Raw genomic sequence first — 22951 nt, forward strand, 5'->3', positions numbered from 1 at the left:
AGCAACCTAGAACTAAGGAGACATTTCTTAACAGCGAGAACAATTAATCAGTGCAACAACTTGCCTTCAGAAGCTGTGGATGCTCTGTTACTGGAAGTTTTTAAGAAGATGTTGGATAACCATTTGTCTGAAATGATATAGGGTTTCCTGCCTGAGCAGAGGGCTGGACTGGAAGACCTCCAAGGTCCCTTCCAACACTGTTAATCTGTTAAACTTGACAATGATAATGTAATCACTCATGTTGTAGCTCGACATTGTTCCCCACGTACGAAGTGCTAATATTCTTTAGGGTGCTAAGAGTACTGGTATCCAATTTGGCATCTGTAAAGTATGCATATAAAATTTATACCAGAGGTCGTATTTAGCAGGTTCTGGAGAACCGATAGCAGAAATTTTGGGTAGTTTGGAGAACAGTAAATATCACCTCTGACCCATCAATTCTCTGCCTCCCGAGTCCCAGCTGATCGGGAGGGAATGGGGATTTTGCAGTAACCTTCCCTTGGAGTGGGGAGGGAATGGAGATTTTACAGTTTCCTTCCTCTGCCATGCCCACCAAGCCACACCCACAAAACCAGTAGTAAAAATTTTTTAATCCGACCACTGATTTCCCCATATGTAGAAAGGTAGGGAGTAGAGGGAAGGGAAGTGGATAAATGGGTGAAGATGGGACAGAGATAAATGGATGAAGAAGGGAAGGGACTAGAACAGAAAAGTACAGAACAGAACAGAACAATAGAGTTGGAAGGGACCTTGGAGGTCTTCTTCATAAACCTAAGGATTCCTTGGGAAAGCAAGAACAGTTTAAACAGAACAACAGACTCAAATTCATCATATACACCTGCCTGCCAAACATGGGGGGGCGGGGGAGAGATCTCCATTCCAAGTACTGAATCAATAATACTTTACTTTAACAGCGAACAGCCTGTGAATCTAGATATCTTGGTCTCTATTTTATACCCAGGGGGTCCTTCTGACCACACTGGAACATTTCAGTTTATTTCTCTGCTATTTTGGGATAAACATTAACAAGTCTGCAATGTGACTATATTGCGGCTTGCCACCCAGAGTCAATGTGCATGGGTTGGGTGGTCATTTAAATTTATGTAATAAATAATAACATAATTTAAAATTAGATAGATAGATAGATAGATAGATAGATAGATAGATAGATAGATAGATAGATAGATAGATAGATAGATAGATAGATATAGATATAGATATAGATATAGATATAGATATAGATATAGATATAGATATAGATATAGATATAGATATAGATATAGATATAGATATAGATATAGATATCTTTGCATTTTCTCAAAAGATATGTAGGGTTTTTTATTTTAAAAAAACTTTGCATTCACTACTGTATACTACTTCACTACTGAGGGAATAAATGGGGAACTCATCAAATTTGCAGATGATACCAAGCTGGCAGGAATAGCCAACACTCCAGAAGATAGGCTTAAGATACAGAAGGATCTTGACAAACTTGAACATAAGAGTAAGGTTCTACATTTAGGCAACAAAAACGGAATGCACAGGTACAGTATAGGTGATACCATACTCAGTAGTAGTAACTGTGAAAGGGATCTTGGAGTCCTAGTGGACAACCATTTAAATATGAGCCAGCAGTGTGCAGCAGCTGCCAAAAAAGCCAACACAGTTCTAGGCTGCATCAACAGAGGGATAGAATCAAGATCACGTGAAGTGTTAATACCACTTTATAATGCCTTGGTAAGGCCACACTTGGAATACTGCATTCGGTTCTGGTCGCCACGATGTAAAAAAGATGTGGAGACTCTAGAAAGAGTGCAGAGAAGAGCAACAAAGATGATTAGGGGCCTGGAGTCTAAAACATATGAAGAACGGTTGCAGGAACTGGGTATGTTTAGCTTAAGAGAAAGAAGGACTAGGGGAGACATGATAGCATTATTCCAATATCTCAGAGGTTGCCACAAAGAAGAGGGAGTCAAACTATTCTCCAAAGCACCTGAGGGTAGAACAAGAAGCAATGGGTGGAAACTAATCAAGGAGAGAAGCAATTTAGAACTGAGGAGGAATTTCCTGACAGTGAGAACAATTAATCAGTGGAACAGCTTGCCTCCAGAAGTTGTGAATGCCCCAACACTGGAAGTCTTTAAGAAGATGTTGGATAGCTATTTGTCTGAAACGGTATAGGGTTTCCTGCCTAGGCAGGGGGTTGGACTAGAAGACCTCCAAGGTCCCTTCCAACTCTACTATTGTATTATTGTATTATTGTATGTATAGTTTTTCTAAAAAATCTCCTACGAGGCAACAATTTGCACATTACTTTGGGCAAGATTTAAATTCTTGTCATTTTTTTTGTCCTAGAATGCATTTATTACCGTTGGAGAACTCTGTTGCAAAGGTAGAGGACTGAACATTTCATACGTGTTCATTTATTTTCTCTATTTCTATACTGACATTTAAATTTTCCTAGTTTACCGTTTTAGGGATGAGGTGGCTCAGTGGCTAAGACGCTGAGCTTGCCGATCAGAAAGGTCGGCAGTTTGGCGGTTTGAATCCCTAGCGCCGCATAATGGAGTGAGCTCCCGTGACTTGTCCCAGCTTCTGCCAACCTAGCAGTTCGAAAGCACATAAAAAATGCAAGTAGAAAAATAGAGAACAACTTTGGTGGGAAGGGAACAGCGTTCCGTGATCCTTTGGCATTTAGTCATGCCAGCCACATGATCACGGAGACGTCTTTGGACAGCTCTGGCTCTTTGGCTTTGAAAAGGAGATAAGCACCACCCCCTAGAGTCGGGAACGATTAGCACATATGTGCGAGGGGAACCTTTACCTTAGTTTACCATTTACAAGATTCTGCGGTTTCCTTTAGCAAAAGGATAACTAAACTTTAGCTACTGTGACTTTGGAACATGAAAAATTAGATTTGTTGTTTGCAAAAATTAAAAGAAAAATTGGATTAGATGGGAAAGTGTCAGGTAGTCCTTGACTTATAACCATTGTTTTAGTGTTTGAAATGATAACGCCAGCACTGAAAAAAGACTTATGACATTTTTCACACGACCATTGAAACATCCTCATGGTTACATGTTCAAAATTTGGACACTTGGCAACTGGCCGGTATTTATGACGGTTGCAGTGTCCTGGGGTCATGTGATCCCTTCTTGTCATCTTCTGACCAGCAAAGTCAATGGGGAAAGCGGACTCACTTAACAACCATGTTATACTAATTCAACAACTGCAGGGATTCACTTAAGAACTGTGGGGAAAAAGTTCGTAAAATGGGGTAGAATTCATTTCACAACTGTCTCACTTAGCAACAGAAATTTTGGGCTCAATTTTGGTCCTAAATCTGTAGACCACTTTAATACATGTATTCAATCACGCATTCACTACTGTATACAAGGATGTACCTTTGGGAACATCCATAGGGTTAAGGCTGCCAATCAGATCTCTCACATAAAGTCCGTCCCCTTCATCTTTACTCAGCCAATTGTTGCACGGGAAATAAAAACGGAGGTGGGGCCTGTTCATGTCTGTCACAATCACACGGTCGAGATACCAGCTGGCGTTCATTCCGGTGTTGTCATGCTCAATTCTGCAGCAAAAATGGAGAAGAGAAAGAAGGCAATTATTAAAATCAATATTTTGCAACCTATTCTGACTCAGCCTTAGCAGAAACAAGAAACAGACTCCTTGTCACGAACCCTCCCCTCTTTATTTACATCTTGTGAATTAATTGCATTCACCCTCTGAAAAGTCCAGGCAATAGTCTAAGGAGTTAACTGCAGTACAGACCTTATCAGTTCCTTGTGATAATTGCAAGGCCGTGAGCTCCCAGACAAAAGGCAACGCAATGAGCAAAATCTTCAGAAATATGAACTGTTGTCTCCTACAACAACCACTCCTTTTTCTTTCTATTTATTCCCCAGCCAGGGAAGAGCCATTCAATATTCATGTGTGCTTTGCTTCCTGAGTCGACTCCTTGTCCTCCATTGTTCTCCTCTCCTAACTGCTATGCGCATACACGCATCTGGAACAGGCCCCAGCTGTTCTTCCTCCTCACTCATCTCAGCCTCCAAAGGCAGCTGCCTCTCTGGTGGCTGGGAAATGTCTGAGGGTCCGGGCTCTATCTCTGCATCTGATGCTGAGCATCCTTCAGAACCTTCCCCAGACTCCCGAACTGGCCCAAGTTCCTCCCTAACTTCTTCATTGCCTGAATCTGCCACCAGCTCTGCTGGCAGCTGGCGGGCCACAATACAACCTGCTGCCCTCAGATGCATTAGAACAGCGGATCCCATAATCCCCTTTCTTCACTGGCTGGGAATAATGGGAATTGTAACCCCAACACAACTAGAGGGTATCTTGATTGGGGGAAGTTGTGGCACATTTCCCTTTTGTCATAGCATTTTGGCAACAGCTGCACAGACTTCCCACATACGAACTCAAGTCTCTGAAGTAACGATTTACCTCTTGAATTTAACACAACAAAGACTTGTATGCAAACTTCTCTCTGCAAAGGTAATCAGCTGGTTTCCTGTTTTTATGTTTTTGAAGTGACAAGCTCTTTGGACATCTATGTATTGTCAAAGAGGGAGGGAGGATTTTGGGAGAAAGCTGGAATGTACCCTAAAAAGTTGCAGTTGAAACATTTCAGTTCCTAAACTATTGGCTTTACGTAGAGAAGACTAAGAATCTACAGAATAATATCAAGTTCCTTTTCTCAAAGCTCCAAAGTATGGCACTTAATGAATATGGCCTAGATATGGATGAACAGAATACTTATTTTCTTTTTATGAACCCACATATTTTAAAACGTAATAATGTAATTTAATATATGTATTATTTATTTATTTATTCGATTTATAAGTCGCTCCCTCTCCACGAAGGGACCCGGGGCGGCGTACAATTAGATATACAAGCATATGACACGGAGGAGGAATATACATAAAACATTTTTACAATTCATAAATAAATAGTCATAAAGTTAAAAGCAGTCACAATAAAATTAAAACAATTAAAATACCCTAAGATTTAAAATTTATCATTTAAAATTGCCAGGGGGATTAGAGAATATAGTTCTAATTTAAGCCAGGCCGGCTAGTCGGAACAGGTGGGTCTTGAGTTTCATGCGGAAGGAGCGGAGATCGGTAGTTATCCTAATATCGGGGGGGAGGTCATTCCAGAGGGCTGGGCCCATCACAGAGAAGGCCCTACTCCTGGGCGCCACCCTCTGGCACTGCTTAGTGGACGGCACCCGGAGGAAGTTATATGTATAACTTCTTGAATTTCTTATACCTTACAAAATCGACCACACATCTCCATCTTATGCATATCATATTATTACATGCTCTTTCCCTAATGTTTCTGCTGCTATCCCTGTATTTTATACCATACTAGTTGATAACCCAGCGTTGCCCGGGTATTTATAGGGGGAAAATGTCTGGACCAAATGTAATTTCTAATGTTAGATTTTCCCCCTTACCAGAGGTGTTATATTCCTTTCCTCCTCGACATACGACCGGGGATTCCCCTCTGTTGACAGCTAGCAACAGCCATGCCGCGCCTTAGCCAATCAGGCGCGGCATGGCTGAAGGCGGGCTGTTCTGCTTCCCTGATTGGTTTCTCTGCCTGACAGCTCTTCGTATAAATAGCTGTCAGGCAGAGGAACGGGCGATTCTCTCCTGTATTACTAGTTGCTGTTTAATTGAATAAAATTGTGTTGGACGTTCCTCAGTGTCTCAAGCCTCATCTTTCCCCACTCTTTATTTATTTATTATTATTTATTTATTACTTGAACTTATTAGTCGCCCCCTCTCCCCACAGGGACTCGGGGCGACGTACAAAAGTATTATATAGCGTACAGTGGAGGTAAGAATAAATAAATAAGTTACAATACCTAAAAAAGTTAAAACCCCAGTGAAATTAACCCTTAAAAACTAAAATTACCAATTAAAAATGCCCTGGGCTGGAGAGATTGTAGTATTATGCCAGGTCAGCTAGTCGAAACAGGTAGGTTTTCAGCTTCATACGGAAGGAGCGAAGGTCGGTTGTTGTCCTGATGTCTGGGGGGAGGTCATTCCAAAGGGTGGGGCCCACTACAGAGAAGGCCCTACTCCTGGGCGTCGCCCTCTGGCACTCTCTGGAGGACGGCACCCGGAGTAGTCCCTCTCTGTGTGAGCGGACGGGTCGCAGGGATGTATGGGGCAGGACGCGATCCTGCAGGTAACTAGGCCCTGTGCCATGGAGTGCTTTGAAGGTGATAACCAGCACCTTGAAGCGCACCCGGTAGGCCACAGGAAGCCAGTGCAGCTCGCGCAGGATGGGTGTTATATGGGAGAACCTCGATCTCCCCATAATTACCCGCGCGGCTGCATTCTGGACCAACTGCAGTCTCCGGGTGCACCTCAAGGGGAGCCCCATGTAGAGAGCGTTACAGTAGTCCAGGCGAGACGTCACCAGCGCGTGAGTGACTGTGCGCAAGGCCTCCCGGTCCAAAAGGGGCCGCAATTGGCGCACCAGGCGAACCTGGTGGAACGCCCCCCTCGCCACGGCTGCCACGTGATCTTCCATAGACAGCCGGGCATCAAGGAGGACGCCCAAATTGTGCGCCCCTTCCACCGGGGCTAATTGATCGTCCCCGATGGCCAGCGATGGCATATGCTGGTTGAACCGGGAAGCCGGAAGCCACAGCCACTCTGTCTTGGAGGGGTTGAGCCTGAGCCTGTTGTCATCCATCCAGACCCGTACGGCTTCCAGACACCGGGACATCACTTCAACAGCCTCGTTGGGGTGGTTTGGGGTGGAAATGTACAGCTGAGTGTCATCAGCGTACAGATGGTATCCCACCCCAAAACCACGGATGATCTTGCCCAGCGGCTTCATATATATGTTGAACAGGAGAGGCGAGAGGATCGACCCCTGTGGGACCCCACAGATAAGGGGCCTCGCGGTCGACCTCTCCTCTCCTGCCAACACACATTGCGTCCGGCCAGAGAGGTAGGAGCGGAACCATCGTAATACGGTGCCCCCGACCCCCAACCCCTCCAGACAGCGCAATAGGATACCATGGTCGATGGTATCGAAGGCCGCCGAGAGGTCTAATAGGACAAGGATGGAGGAACAACCCCCATCCTTTGCCCTCCAGAGATCATCCACCAACGCGACCAAGGCTGTCTCCGTGCTGTGACCGGGTCGGAAGCCGGACTGGCGCGGGTCTAGATAATCAGCTTCCTCCAGGTGGCGCGGAAACTGCTGAGCCACCACACTCTCAACAACCTTCGCTAAGAAAGGAAGGTTGGAGACAGGACGGTAATTTGCTAGCTCCGTTGGGTCCAGAGAAGGCTTCTTGAGCAGGGGCCTCACCACCGCCTCTTTCAAGGCGGTTGGTAAAAGGCCCTCACCCAGCGAAGCGTTCACCAGCCCCAGTAGCCAGCCTCGTGAGCCCTCCCAGGAGGCCAGTACCAACCAGGAGGGACACGGGTCCAATAAACATGTGGTGGCTCGCAGTCGCCCGCGCAACCTGTCCAAATCTTCGGTGACAACAGGGTCAAACTCCTCCCAGCATGGTCTCTCAAGACTAGCCTCGGACATCCCCACTGGAGCACTGAGGTGGGTCCATCCCCTTCGGATCCGATCGATTTTATCCTGCAGGAACTTTCCAAATTCCTCTGCCCGGCCCAGCAATGGGGGGTCCCGCTGCCCCTGTGACAAAAGGGAGCGGGTCACCCGAAACAGGGCGGCAGGGCGGTTCTCTGCGGACGCTATAAGGGTGGCACAATACTGACGTTTGGCCACTCTTATTGCCATAAGGTAAGTCCTTGCATAGGCTCTTACCTGTGCTCGGTCGGATTCGGAGCGGGAGGACCTCCACTTGCTCTCTAGGCGTCTCCTAAGGCGTTTCATCGCCCTTAGCTCCCCGTTAAACCAGGGGGCCCGGGTCAATCGTGGCCGTTGGAGAGGCCGCAAAGGCACCACCCGGTCCAAGGCACCGGCGGCCGCATTATTCCACGCGGCTACCAGGTCCTCTGCCCGGGGGCGGGGCAGGTCTGCAGGAGGTGGCCCAAGCTCCGCCTGGAACCTATCTGGTTCCATCAGACGCCTGGGGCGGAACCATCTGGGATAGTCTGGTTCCGCCTCCCCGCGGTGGGGAGCAGCGCCAGGGAAGTCCAGCTGGAGAAGTGAGTGATCTGACCATGACAGGGGCGTGATGACTAAATTCCCTCTTCCCAGATCACTCGTCCACTGGTCGGAGACAAACACAAGATCCAGTATGTGGCCTCCCTCGTGCGTGGGGTCCTGAACTACTTGAGTCAGATCCATGGCTGTCATGGAAGCCATGAATTCCCGGGCTGCCCCGGATGCCTCTCCCGTCGATGGCAGGTTGAAATCCCCCATCACTAATAGCTTGGGGGTTTCAACCGCCATCTCCGCGATCCGCTCGAGGAGCCCGGGCAGGGCCGTTGATGTATGGCGGGGAGCCAGGTATACTATCAACAGGCCCCGCTGACTCCCTGGGCCCCATTTCATGCCCAGAGACTCACAACCAGATATCTGCGACACAGTGAATTCTCTCGGTGCCAAATCTTCCCGGATTATTATCGCTACCCCACCACCCCTACCTTGGGCCCGTGGCTGGTGGAATACACGGTAACCTGGAGGGCACATTTCCCTGAGGGGCAACCCCCCCTCCGGGCCCAGCCAGGTTTCCGTTATTCCTGCAAGGTCCGGCTCCCCCTCTGTGATCAAGTCACTGATGAGGGGGGCCTTATTAATCACGGACCTCGCATTACATAACATCAGCCTAAGGCCCAGGCTCTGCCGATCCTGTCCACCTAGCCTGCGGGGGTTGGTACAAGCGACCGGGCGTATCCAGCGGCCCCGGTCTCCCAACCGACTGTATGTTCTTCTAGTGTCCTCGCGCCCGCCCCTCCCTACGACCGTCGCAATTGGAATTCCCCTTGTAGGAATGGTGTTTCCTCCCACCCACCCCACTCCGCTCCCCTCTGTCCTGATCCCACCTGTTGACCTGCCTATGTCCATACCCCAAGGCCAAGTAACCCTCCCCCCCCTCCCTGGAACCCCTTAAAACCTTTAAAAAACATTTTACTAAAAAAACCCTAATCCCCCACTTCCTCCACCTCTCTGGGTTAATAAACTTTATCACTGGCAACGAGGATGGGATCCCCCTGAGGCGACGAACCTGACGGAACCCGACCTCTTCGCACTGCCGCTTAAGTTTCAGCTTCCCGAGCCGCACAACTTCAAGCCGCTATGTCATCGCTTCCTCCGTTCGCTCCTTTCGGAACCGATGGAGAAGGATGGACAGGATTTTTAGAGCGCTTCGAGTGCTTCCTGCGAGCCAACGGAAAACGGGGCATTCCTATGGAGGAGAAATGCAGTTTCTTCCTCAGTAGCTGCGGAACCCCGATGTTCAACGCCGCCCGGGCATTGGCAGCCCCTCTGCCAGTCCACGATCTCGACTGGGACACGTTAATGGCCAAGCTGAAGGGGCATTACGCCCCAACCCCATCAAAAATAGCCCGGCGGTACGCATTCCGCCAGTGCGTCCAGAAACCGCACGAAGACGTCAGCCAGTTCCTCCAGTCCCTGCGGACCACGGCCATACCCTGCGAGTTCCTGGACTTGGAGGACAACTTGGTGGAACAATTCGTCAGCGGGGTCAAGGACCTCCGGCTGAAGAGGCGCCTCCTGGCTCGGCCAGAAATCACCCTGGCCGAGGCGGTTGCTGAGGCGCGGGCGGTGGAGTTGTCCGAGCAATCCACCGCTGAAATGGACCGCCACCAGCTACCGTCCCTTCCAGCACGTACTTGCCTCATAGATCAATTGTCGCCAGGCCCAGTCTCTGCTGGCACGTCTTGCGGCATGGGCAACGGCCACGGTGGTGGGATCGGTTGCGGCGTCAACCCCAGGGCCTGTGGTGGAACGGCAGAGGCCGACCCTGCAGGGTTGTTGGGTGGATCCGAAGGTCAAGCCTCATCTTTCCCCACTCTTTATCAAGAGGGAGCCCCTTGTGGAGTATTGTGAAGCCATTACCATGGCAACTCCACGGCGCTGTACAGTAGAGGCCATTTTAGGGCAGTACAGTAGAAGCCATTTTAAGGTACAACAGGCTGTGTCTTACAGAATACACACCCCAGGGTGTGCCTTACCACCCACAGTTATAAAAGCTCTCATTAGCTAGCCATATCCTTACTGGGATTTGAACTTGGGCTATTTTACATGTTAGGCAGTTATAATAACCTCTAAGCCACAAGCTCTCCTCCTTTATCAGCTGAGCCAGGGGAATGATTAGATGTTTGGTCAAGGCACCTGGTATGCCCAAATATGGGAGGGAGCATACTGCTTCCCTTTACACACACACACACACACACACACACACACTCAGAATAGAGCTGGAAGGGACCTTGGAGGTCTTCTAGTTCAACCCCCTGCTCAAGCAGGAGACCCTATAGATCAGGGGTGTCCAAACTTGGGAACTTTAAGACTTGTGGACTTCAACTCCCAGAATTCCCTAGCCAACCATGCTGGCTGGGGAATTCTGGGAGTTGAAGTCCACAAGTCTTAAAGTTCCCAAGTTTGGACACCCCTGCTATAGATCAAGGCTCTCAAACTCCCAGCCCATGGGCCAGATGGGTCATGCACTGGCCATGCCCACACCTGGTTTAGTGAAGTGGGGGGGAAGTCCCGATACCTCATGTGATGCCGCCGGGATGACGTGAGTTTGACACCCCTGCTATAGATGAAAGGAATATTACAAAGCTTTCAGAAGAACAAAAGATCTAGGAAATGATCAGAGTGAGCCTGAGGGAGGAGTCAAATATGTCATCAGGTCTCGAGTAACTTCGTGACCACAAGAGATCTAAGTCCAGCCCATCTTGAATTCTGTTCACTCTTATCTATTGCCAATTTGCTTTGCCCATTAGTAGTTCCGGTAGAAAGTGTTAGCATGCAGTAAACTTGTATTCATTTGAACTCCCCTGGAGACTAAAACATATGAAGAGTAGTTGCAGGAACTGGGTAGGTCTAGTTTAATGAAAAGAAGGACTAGGGGAGACATGACAGCAGTGTTCCAGTATCTCAGGGGTTGCCCCAAAGAAGAGGGAGTCAAACTATTCTCCAAGGCACCTGAGGGTAGAACAAGAAGCAATGGGTGAAAACTAATCAAGGAGAGAAGCAACTTAGAACTGAGGACAAATTAACTGACAGTTAGAACAATTAGTCAGTAGAACAGCTTGCCTCCAAAAGTTGTGAATGCCCCAACACTGGAAGTCTTTAAGAAGATGTTGAATAGCCATTTGTCTGAAACGGTATAGGGTTTCCTGCCTAGGCAGGGGGTTGGACTAGAAGACCTCCAAGGTCCCTTCCAACTCTGCTATTTATTGATTTAATGCAACTGACCACATGCTTACAAATGTTTATTTGTGTTGCTTTGAAAATTATATTAACTTTTTAAAAAACTAAATAATTTTTTAACTGTTTAGTTTTCTTTTGTCCTTATTTATATATTTATTAAATTTATTTGCCATCCATCTCACTGTGCAGGCTAAACGACAATAGTAAAATGGGGTGAGGGGGGAAGGGAGAATAATAATAAAATGTAAAAGTGACTATAGCAAAGCAACGAAATAGTAGAAAAACAAAGAAAATAGGATACTATATTTTAAAATATGGGTGGCAGGGCAAGAAGCGCAAGGGGTGGAGTCAGGTAATTATTTTTATTTATTAGAAAATTTATATTGCCGCCTATTTGTACACGGCAACTGAAGGTGGCTTACAGGGGTATAAAAATGTCATATGTGTATAAAATATAAAAATAATAAAAATAATAAAATAATAATAAAATAATATAATAGCCTCTCACCCCGCATCACACGAGCCATTTAATGGGCTGCATCCCACTCTGGGTTCTCCAGGCCGCTGGCAGAACCAGCTCTTCAGCGCCTTCCGGAAAAGTGTTAGAGTGGGGGATCATTCTAATCTCCGGGAGAATGATGTTCCAGAGAGAGTGAGCCACCACGGAGAAGGCCCTTCTTCTGGGTCCCACCAGGAGTATCTCCCTAAGAGATGCGATCCGCAACATTCCTTGCCTCTCCCCTCTGGTGGGTTTGGTACAGGGGTGGGATTCTACCGGTTCGGACCGGTTCGAGCAAACCAGTAGCTAGGACTATCAACTGGGAGCGAACCGGTTCTCTCCAACTTTGAAGTGGGTCCGCCCGCCCATCACACGATACTCACCTAGATTTCCTTTTCCGAAGCTCAGCTGATTGGGCGGCAGAGTGGATTGCCGCACCTCAGCTGTTTTCCTCGCCAGCAGTAATGCTGAAGGTGAGTTTTCAGTAAACTGCGCACGCGCTCAGCGAACCGGTTGTTAAACCAGTAGGATCCCACCCCTGGTCAGGAAGATGTGGCCAGCAAGAGACAGTCCCTCAGGTAACCTGGCCCCAGGCCATGAAGGGCTTTAAAGGTGATCTCAGCACCTTGAATTTCACCTGGAAGCAAATCGGCAGCTGATGCAGCTCCCACAGGAGAAGCAATACATGTGCACACTGAAATCTGCACAAAACCATGCGGGCCGCTGCATTTTGCACCAAGTGGAACTTCCGGATACTCTTCAAGGGCAGCCCCATGTGGAGCATAATTAGTCAAGTAGCTACCCTTAAGGCAGGGGTGGGTTCCAGCTTCTTCTACTGTTGGTTCACTCAGGGAAGCGCTTTGGGCGTGTGCGGGCTGAGCATGAATGCACAGTAGTAAAAAAATTGCTTCTGCACATGCACAGAAGCAAAAAACAAGATGGTGACTCTAACAGCACCGCTGATAGAACCAGTTCAGGGGCGTGGCCAGCCAAGTTACTACTTACTCGGCCGAACCGGTAGGAACCCACCTCTGGCTTTAGGGTACTTTAGGTTGGCCTTAATCTTCTGATAATACCTTATTTTCCGGATGGCTCCAACATTATTGGTTTTCACTCGAAACACGTCTGTTTTGCTTCTTTCAAAGGCAGAACTGCTCCTGGAATAGATGGGTCATCGTAATGAAATCAGTACACTCTACATATGGGAAAGTAAGTTAACTGTTGGAACCTCTAGATCAGGGCTCTCCAAATTTGGCAAAGTTTAAGACTTGTGGACTTCAACTCCCAGAATTCTTCAGCCAGCCATTCAGATAGACTTCAACTCCCAGAATTCCTCAGCTGACTCAGAATTCCTCAGTCATGGCTGGCTAAGGAATTCTGGGAGTTGAAGTCCATAAGTCTTAAAGCTGCCAGAATTCCTCAGCCAGCCATTCAGATAGACTTTAACTCCCAGAATTCCTCAGCCAACTCAGAATTCCTCAGTCATGGCTGGCTAAGGAATTCTGGGAGTTGAAGTCCATAAATTGCCACATTTGGAGATTACTCTATTTAACTAAGTTTGTATGTTAGTTTTTGCATGACCTCTGTATTTCATCATCTTCTTTTATCTGCCTCTACCTAGGCTAGAACTCACAGTCTCCTGATTGTGAGGCACCTCTAGGCCACCTTACCACTCCACACGTCCTCTGTAAGATGCCATATGCTAAATAAATAACATAAAAAGCTTTTGAGACTTTTAAAAAATATTTCTCAACCACAAAGAAATATTGGGTAAATATTCATATTTGAATACAGAAGATTCTTAAAGCAAATGTAAAAATTAAACCAGACACATTGTTTAAGGCTTTAATGAACTAAGAATTTGAAAAAGAAATCTGGAACCTTTCTGTTATAGGTGTTGAAAGCAGCCAAAATGTTTTGTGCTGCACTAAAATGGAAATATAACTTGAATTCCCACCAGGGATGAATGACTGGAAATACTGATGGAGTTTTTATTTAGCAATTTAACAGAGATGGCTAAATTAAGCGATCTAATCAAAGAAAAGAACACATCCAACTTTGTTCCTTCTTGGAAACCACTTCTGGATTTTGTGCTTGAGATGGGAAAAAAATATTTTTTGGCTGATTAGATACATTTGTTGTTATGGAAATGGCTCGTACATATCCAGTATGTAAAAATAAAACTCTGAAACTGTAATGTGATTATTTTATTCTACTGGGCTAAAAATAGTCTGAAATCAATGCTTTTCGTTCTTTTTTTGCCTTTACCCTACACTTAGAACAGAATAGAATAGAATAGAATAGAATAGAATAGAATAGAATAGAATAGAATAACAGATTTGGAAGGGACCTTAGAGGTCTTCTAGCTTAGGCAGGAAACCCTCTACCATTTCAGACAAATAGTTGTCCAATCTCTTCCTAAACATTTCTGCATTTCTTTGCTGCCATCTAGTGGTCATATGTTTTTTTGCAACTGAGATACAATAGGTTTCCCCAAATTTTATCTGTCAAATATGCCAAAAAAGCATGAAGCATTTCTAAACTATTTTACAATATTTTCACTTTTGAGTTGATTTGCCCAGAAATGAAAGTTTTTTGAGAGAAAAAGTTAAGAGCTGTACCTCTTGCAGAGATACAGGAAGTCAACCATACAACCATTTGTTTGCTGGCCATTCAAAGTTACAACAGCACTGAAAAAAGTGACATGACCATTTTTGATAGTAATATATTTAAATATATTTGATTTAAAATATATAACTTGCTATGAATTGTAGGTGATGACTATGGAAGGGATGCACGAAAGTTTTTTGTAACCAATTGACACACTTTCTACGATTTGTAATGGAAGATGGTTTTGTGGTGTTTTTTGTGTTTTGTTTGTCTGTGTTTATTCAAAAATAAAAAATTCTTATATGTATAAAAAAATGTGGTCGTAAGTCAAGGACTACCTATACAGAAAGAAAAAAAAGAAGATGTGGAGTTACAGTATAATGTCTGGAATTTTCCAAGGTGTAGCAGCTGCATCCAACATTTTTCATGCTGTGAAAAACATTTCATAATGTTTTGTTAGTTTTTTTGCTTTATGCAGGTAGTCCCCGACTTATGACCACAATTCAGCCCAAAATTTCCTGTTGCTAAGTGAAACATTTGTAAAGGGAGTTCTGCCCCATTTTACGACTTTTCTTGCCACTGTTGTTAAGTGAATCACCGCAGTTGTTAAGTCAGCAACACGGTTGTTAAGCGAATCCGGCTTCCCCGTTGACTTTGCTTGTACGAAAGTCACAAAAGCGGATTATATGACCCCAGGACACTGCAACCGTCATAAATATGAACCGGTTGCCGAGTATTTAAATTTGGATCAGGTGAGACCATGGGGATTGCGGCAAGGGTCCTAAGTGTGAAAAATGGTCATTAGTCACTTTTTTTCAGTGCCGTTCTAACTTTGAACTGTTGTAAGTCGAGGAGTACTCATATTTCCCCATTAAGAAAGCCCTTTGGTGCTTACTGGATGGTTTGCATTTTACTCTCATCCCTCTAGCTGGCATAATAAACGGTGAGGCTCAGTGGGAAACAGATGTGCCTAGCACATCTGGAGGGAAACAGATTTCCGGAACAGGTGATAATGGAAACATTTACTCCTTCACACAGTTCATTTGTCAGCCGAGTTCACCATATGTGCTTGTGATAACTACCTTGGCATCCCACACCCTACGAATGTTCACATTTCTAAAAAGGTATATATTTAAAGGGGGAAAGCCATTGTTTTAATTAAACAATTTTACAAGCGTAACCTTTTGTGTGTTGCAAAAGGTTACTCTTTTGTCTTGTCCAGGAGTCAGCAGTCTTAAACACTCAAAGAGCCACCATGGTCCTCACCGGAAGCCCCCCGCTCAATTCTGGAGCGGACTGGAAGTCTGGTTTCCCCACCATAGAGTATCTTCCTAGTGTGGTGTCCTTTTTCCTCTACCAATCGGAAGTCCGGTTCCCCCGACATAGAGTCTCCTTCTAGCACGGTGTATTTTTTCCTCTACTTGTCTGTCCTGACCTAAGCTTCCCTTTTATTAATTTGCTGTGAATTCTGATCATTCACAGCCAGCAAAGTCTTTCGAGGGAGGATTTACAGTCACAGACCTTATCTGGGTTGGAGAGCTGCCAAGCCAATATCTGCAAAACGTGGCAAGAAGTCTTGGAGAATCACCAACCAATTAAGCGAACTAATTGTCTCCTGCAAACTCCACTCCCCTTTCACTCCTCTTTTATTTCCTCTGGGAGGGGCCATTCATCGTCCAACTGTGACCTTACTTAATTGACCTCTGTTCTTTAGCTGTTCCCTTCATCTGGCAACTCTGCACATGCGCACACTGGGAACAGGCTCCAGCTGTTCTTCTGCCCCACTGATCTCCGACTCCGAAGGCAGCTGATAACTGTCAGATGGCTCTGGCCCCCTCTCTGCCTCTGACACAGAGCCCTCATCAGAGCCTTCCCCAGACTCCAGGACTGGCCCATCTTCCTCCCCAAATTCCTCACTCTCCGAATCTGCTGCCAGCTCTCCTGGCCGCTGGTGGGCCACAAGAGGCACTGGATTGAGGAAGAAAGGTCTACAGCTCCCTGATACAGGTAGTCCTCGACTTACAACTGTTCATTTAGTGACCATTCAAAATTACAATGGCACTGAAAAAAGTGCCTTACGACAGTTTATCACACTTACAACTATGGCAGCATCCCCATGGTCACGTGATCAAAATTGGCAACCGACTCACATTTATGACGGTTGTGGTATCCCGGGGTCACGTGATCCCCTTTTGCCACTTTCCGACAAGCAAAGTCGATGGGAAAACCAGATTCACTTAACAACCGTGTCACTCACTTATCCGTTGCAGTGATTCACTTTTAACGACCGTGGCAAGAAAGGCTATTAAACTGGGGCAAAGCTCACTTAACCACTATCTTGCTTCACCTGTGGCCTTACTCCCAAGTCGACTCCTGTTCTTTAGCTGTTCTCTTCATCTCTGGCAACTCTGTGCATGCGCACACTGGGAACAGGCTCCAGCTGTTCTTCTGCCTCACTGACGTCTGACTCTGAAGGCAGCTGATAACTGTCATACGGCCCTGGCCCCATCTGTGCCTCCAATGCAGAGCCCTCATCAGAGCTTTCCCCAGGACTGGCCCATGTTCCTCCCCAACCTCCTCACTGTCCGAATCTGCTGCCAGCTCCCCTGGTGGGCGACAACACTGTCCTAACCAAAAGCCCTATCAATTGTGGAGGCCATCGGTGAGAGGGAGCCACAGCAAAGGGATAAAAGAGCCACATGTGGCTCCAGAGGTTGCTGACCGCCCCCCCCCCCCCCATGGTCTTGTCTTTATTGTCCAAATCCTTTCAGCACCTGCGACTTTTTCTTACAAAGTAAAAATCACGGGTAGCTGAAGACTCTTGTATTTTATTTGAAAACATGCCTACCTGTCCCAAACAGATTTAAATGGGACACTAACACATTGTAATGCAAACTGTCCCTGTACAATTTGTGCTTGACTTACGATAATTCATTTAGTGACCATTTGAAATTACCAGATGGAAAAAATCGATTTACGGCTGTTTTTCACACTTACAATGTATGGTCATGTGATTGAAATTCAGACGCTTGGCAACTGGCATGTATTTATGACAGTTGCTGTATTCCGGGGTCATGTGATCCCCCTTTACGACCTTCTGACAAGCGGAGTCAATAGGGAAATCAGATTCACTTAAAAACCAGAAGAATAGAGTTGGGAAGGGAACTTGGAGGTCTTCTAGTCCAACCCCCTTCTTAGCCAGGAGACCACACACTACCATTTCAGACAAATGGTTGTCCAATCTCTTCTTAAAAACCTCCAGTATTGAAGCATTCACAACTTCTGGAGGCAAGCTGTTCCACTGATTAATTGTTCTAACTGTCAGGAAGTTTCTCCTCAGTTCTAAGTTGCTTCTCTCCTTGATTAGTTTCCACCTATTGCTTCTTGTTCTACCCTCAGGTGCCTTGGAGAATAGCTTGACTCCCTCTTCTTTGGGACCATTCTGGGAGGAGTTTGACTCTGTTGCCCCCCGAGGATTTGGACAGGTTGCGTGGACGGCTGCGACCCACCACATGTTCAATGGACCCGTGTCCCTCCTGGCTGGTACTGGCATCATGGGAGGTGACACAAGGCTGGCTTCTGGGCCTGGTGAACGCCTCATTGGGTGAGGGCTTCCTACCAACTGCCTTGAAAGAGGCGGTGGTGTGGCCCTTGCTCAAGAGGCCTTCACTGGACCCAATGGAGCTGGCTAATTATCGTCCAGTCTCCAACCTTCCCTTTTTAGCGAAGGTTGTTGAGAATGTGGTGGCACAGCAATTTCCACGACACCTTGACGAATCCGAATATCTAGACCCACGCCAGTCCGGCTTCCGACCCGGGCACAGCACAGAGACAGCCTTGGTCGCGCTGGTTGATGATCTCTGGAGGGCCAGAGATAGAGGTTGTTCCTCTATCCTGGTCCTATTAGACCTCTCAGCGGCTTTTGATACCATCGACCATGGTATCCTATTGCGCCGGCTGGAGGGGATGGGAGTCGGAGGCACCGTTTTACGGTGGTTCGGCTCCTACCTCTCCGACTGGTCGCAATGTGTGTTGACAGGGGGGCAGAGGTCGACCCTGAGGTCACTCACTTGTGGGGTGCCACAGGGGTCGGTCCTCTCGCCCCTCCTGTTCAACACATATGTGAAGCCGCTGGGAGAGATCATCCGTGGTTTTGGGGTTGAATACCATCTGTACGCTGATGATACTCAGCTGTACGTTTCAACCCCCAATCACCCCAGCGAGGCTGTCGAAGTGATGTCCCGGTGTTTGGAAGCCGTCGGGGTCTGGATGTGGGACAACAGACTCAAACTCAACCCCTCCAAGACTGAGTGGCTGTGGCTACCGGCACCTCGGTTCAGTCAGCTGACTCCAACGCTGGCCATAGGGGGCGAACAACTGCCCCCTGTGGAACGGGCGCGCAATTTGGGCGTCCTCCTAGATGCCCGGCTGTCAATGGATGACCATGTGGCAGCCGTGGCTAGGGGGGCGTTCCACCAGGTCCGCCTGGTGCGCCAATTGCGCCCCCTTCTGGACCGGGATGCCCTACGCACGGTCACTCATGCACTGGTGACGTCTCGCCTGGACTACTGTAATGCTCTCTACATGGGGCTTCCCTTGGGACGCGCACGAAGACTGCAGCTAGTCCAGAACGCAGCCGCGCGGGCAGTCATGGGGAGTACTAGGTACTCCCATGTAACACCGCTCCTGCGCGAGCTGCACTGGCTACCTGTGGTCTTTCGGGTGCGTTTCAAGGTTTTGACCACCATCTTTAAAGCGCTCCATGGCATAGGGCCTAGTTACCTGCGGGATCGCATCCTCCCACATACATCCCTGCGGCCAATTCGCTCTCACAGGGAGGGGCTTCTCCTGGTGCCGTCCACTAGGCAATGCCAACGGGCGACACCAAGGAGTAGGGCCTTCTCTGTGATGGGCCCAACCCTCTGGAATGACCTCCCCCCCGACATTAGAATCACCACTGACTTCCGCACCTTCCGGCAGAAACTGAAGACACACCTGTTCCGACTGGCTGGTCTGGCATAATTCTTAACGTCTACCTCCTGGCATATATATTTCCTACTGGTTTCTTAGGGGACTTAATTTTATTGGACACTGGGGTTTTAAATTTTGTATATTTTAAATTATTTATTTAGCAATTACAGTTCTGTCTATTTTATCCTCCTCTTATTTATGTATTTATCCATTTAATAATTTTTAATTGTTATTATGTATGATGTTTTTGATATGGACTGTACACCGCCCCGAGTCCCTTTGGGAGAGGGGGCGGTCTAGAAGTGCTAATTAAATTAAAATTAAATTAAATTAAAATTAAATTAATTTGGGGCAACCCCTGAGATATTGGAAGACTGCTATCATGTCTCCCCTAGTCCTTCTTTCTATTAAACTAGACATACCCAGTTCCTGCAACCGTTCTTCATATCTTTTAGCCTCCAGTCCCCTAATCATCTTTGTTGCTCTTCTCTGCACTCTCTCCAGAGTCTCAACATCTTTTTTTATAATGCTCTACAAAATTTGTGTATTTTGGCAATACTCACTTGCTGGTCAGATGGACTTTTGGTGTGATGCCAAATTCACCGAAGAGTGTAACAAAGACATTGGCATCAGTCCCTGCTCCTCTGATGTCTCCGGTCACTGTCACCACTTCATAGACTGGCAAAGGAAAAGAGTAGAAAGGTAATCAAAACAAAAAAAGTCAGAACGGAGGAGCCGTATCGATTTATAGCTGATCCTAAAATCAGGGTGGAAAAAAACTAGAATTTTGTTCTGAGTGACCGAGGGATCTGAACGTTCTTTTTTTCTACTTCAGCACACCTGATTGGCTCACTTGAGTTCTGCCAATGTCTTCAATGATTCAGACAGTTTGGAAGATCAGCACAGAAAGGCTACAAAGAATTGTGTAGACTAAAACAGCAAGATTCCTAAAGAGAATTGGAGAAGCTGGGACTGTTTAATTGCAGGGAAAGGCATGAAATGGTATGGCAGAGCAGGGGATGGGCGGGAAGGGGATAAATGAATGAAGAAGGGAAGAGAAGGGAATGGAAAGGAAAGAGAAAAATGAATGAAGAAGGGGAGGGGATAAATGAATGGGGAAGGGAAGGGGATAAATGAATGAAGAAGGGAAGGAGATAAATGAATGAAGAAGGGAAGAGAAGGGGATAAATGAATGAAGAAGGGAAGGGAAGGACATAATATGAATGAAGAAGGGAAGGGAATAAATCAATGAAGAAGGGAAAGGAAGAGAAAGGGGATAAGTGGATGAATTAGGGAAAGGAAAAGGATAAATCCATGAAGAAGGGAAGGGGATAAATAAATGATGGGGAAGAGGAAGGGAAGGGAAGAGAAAGGAAGGGAAGGGAAAGAGAAAAATGAATGAAGAAGGGAAGGGGATAAATCAATGAAGAAGGGAAAGAGAAAAGGAAAGAGAAAAGGAAAGGGGAAGGGAGTTGTTAACTGAGTTTTGCCCCAAACAGTCATGTCACTTTTTTCAGTGCTAATTTTGAATGATTCCTAAACGAAATGTAATAAGTCAACGACTGCCTGTACTGTACCTATATTCAAGTTCTGCATCCATTTAGTCCTATAGTCCTGGGAGTCATCCTTCAGTAATCATCACACCTAACAAATGGTCAACAGTATAGATAGTCCTCAACTTCAAACAGTTCATTTAATGACCTTCAAAATTCAGATGCTTAGCAACTGTCTCATATTTATGACGGTTGCAGTGTCCAGGCTAGGATCATGTGATCCCCTTTTGCTGACAAGCAAAGTCAATGGCCAGCTTCACTTAACAACCACGTTACTGATTTAATAACTGCAGTATGCGCTTAGCAATTGTGGCAAGGAAGGTCATAAAATGGAGCAAAACTCACTCAACAACTCTCTCGCTTAGGAACAGAAATTGTGGACTCATTTGTGGTCATAAGTCAAGGATATAAGACATGTGATATAAGATTTTCAAATTTAGTCAAAGGTCTCAATATTACCTCTTGTTTTTGTAATAGCAGTGCTGCTTCTTTGAAGACATGGGAAACCAATTAAATATACAGGGGCATTGTATAGTAAGAGACTTAATTGTTTTTTTTTCTTTCTCCTGTTATCAATAAGGTCTTATAGTCCAAACAAATTATTATATCCCCATTGAGCAAATTTCCTAGAGCCTTCATTCTAGTAGAAATATATAGAATAGAATAGAATAGAATAGAATAGAATAGAATAGAATAGAATAGAATAGAATAGAATAGAATAGAATAACAGAGTTGGAAGGGACGTTGGAGGTCTTCTAGTCCAACCCCCTGTTTAGGCAGGAAACCCTACACCACTTCAGACAAATAGTTATCCAATCTCTTCTTAAAAACTTCGAGTGTTGGAGCATTCACAACTTCTGGAGGCAAATTATTCCACTGATTAATTGTTCTAACTGTCAGGAAATTTCTCCTTAGTTCTAAGTTGCTTCTCTCCTTGATTAGTTTCCACCCATTGCTTCTTGTTCTACCCTCAGGTGCTTTGGAGAATAGTTTGGCTCCCTCTTCTTTGTGGCAACCCCTGAGATATTGGAAGACTGCTATCATGTCTCCCCTAGTCCTTCTTTCTCTTAAGCTAAACATACCCAGCAGTTCCTGCAACTGTTCTTCGTATGTTTTAGCCTCCAGTCCCTTAATCATCTTGGTTGCTCTTCCCTGCACTCTTTCTAGAGAGTCTCCACATCTTTTTTCCATCATGATGACCAAAACTTGATGCAGAATTCCAAGTGTGGCCTTGCCAAGGGATTATAAAGTGGTATTAACACTTCCCATGATCTTGATTTTCTCCCTCTGTTTACTAATTTACTAATAAAGCGAGTAGGGAAAAGTCTAGAATTACTCTTTTCCCGTGTTTATTCCAAACATTCAGTTGGTTACTTAATAATGCAAGATAACTTGTGGATTGTTTATATGTATCGCCCCCCTTCTTGTATCTCTACAACCTCTCTGCTCCTCCCATGGAAGTAATATTATATGTTCATTTATTTATTCATGGTTAATTGAACCATACATTATTCAATTAACCTAAATTCCTGGTTTTACAGAGGAGATTAAGCCATAAACTAACCATATGGAGCGGTTCAGCAACACGCTGGGCTAAAACGTTAGAAAGTTCATAATTCAGTGTCTGTGTTATGCAAATACAGTCATTGAAATAAAGTGCCCAACATCCGAAGGTGATAATAATTCTTTTAGCACTTAAGAACAACGTGTTATTAGCTTTAAAGGAGTAGACCCCGGTTTACTACTATTACTACTGGTTAGTTTTTATATTATACTGTAAGGTAAAAGTAAAAGCGTTATTTAACTGAGCCTGACTCGTGGCAATTGCACAGACCTACGGTAACCATTTACAGCAGTTGCCGCGAGACAGGCTCAGTTAAGATCATGGCATCCAGCCAGGGGTGGGTTCCTGCCAGTTCTAACCTCTTCCATAGAAGAGGTTCCACAAATC

The 22951-nt window shown here is 45.9% G+C and overlaps 1 protein-coding gene across 1 annotated transcript in view; it reads right to left on the reverse strand.

Annotated features, from left to right (window-relative positions):
• The window catches only part of LOXHD1 (lipoxygenase homology PLAT domains 1), a gene marked incomplete at its 5' end in the record, with an annotated part of 213163 nt that extends 192120 nt beyond the window's left edge, over nucleotides 1-21043 (reverse strand). Inside the window, 4 exons of the mRNA XM_081940466.1 lie at nucleotides 3405-3589; nucleotides 12943-13023; nucleotides 20011-20125; nucleotides 21025-21043. Of these exons, the coding sequence (XP_081796592.1) occupies nucleotides 3405-3589; nucleotides 12943-13023; nucleotides 20011-20125; nucleotides 21025-21043 (400 nt within the window). The remainder of the gene's footprint in view (nucleotides 1-3404; nucleotides 3590-12942; nucleotides 13024-20010; nucleotides 20126-21024) is intronic.
• Between the last annotated feature and the right edge of the window lie 1908 nt (nucleotides 21044-22951).

Source organism: Natrix helvetica (assembly GCF_964273705.1).
Source record: "Natrix helvetica genome assembly, chromosome: 2".
NCBI classification, from domain to species: domain Eukaryota; kingdom Metazoa; phylum Chordata; class Lepidosauria; order Squamata; family Natricidae; genus Natrix; species Natrix helvetica.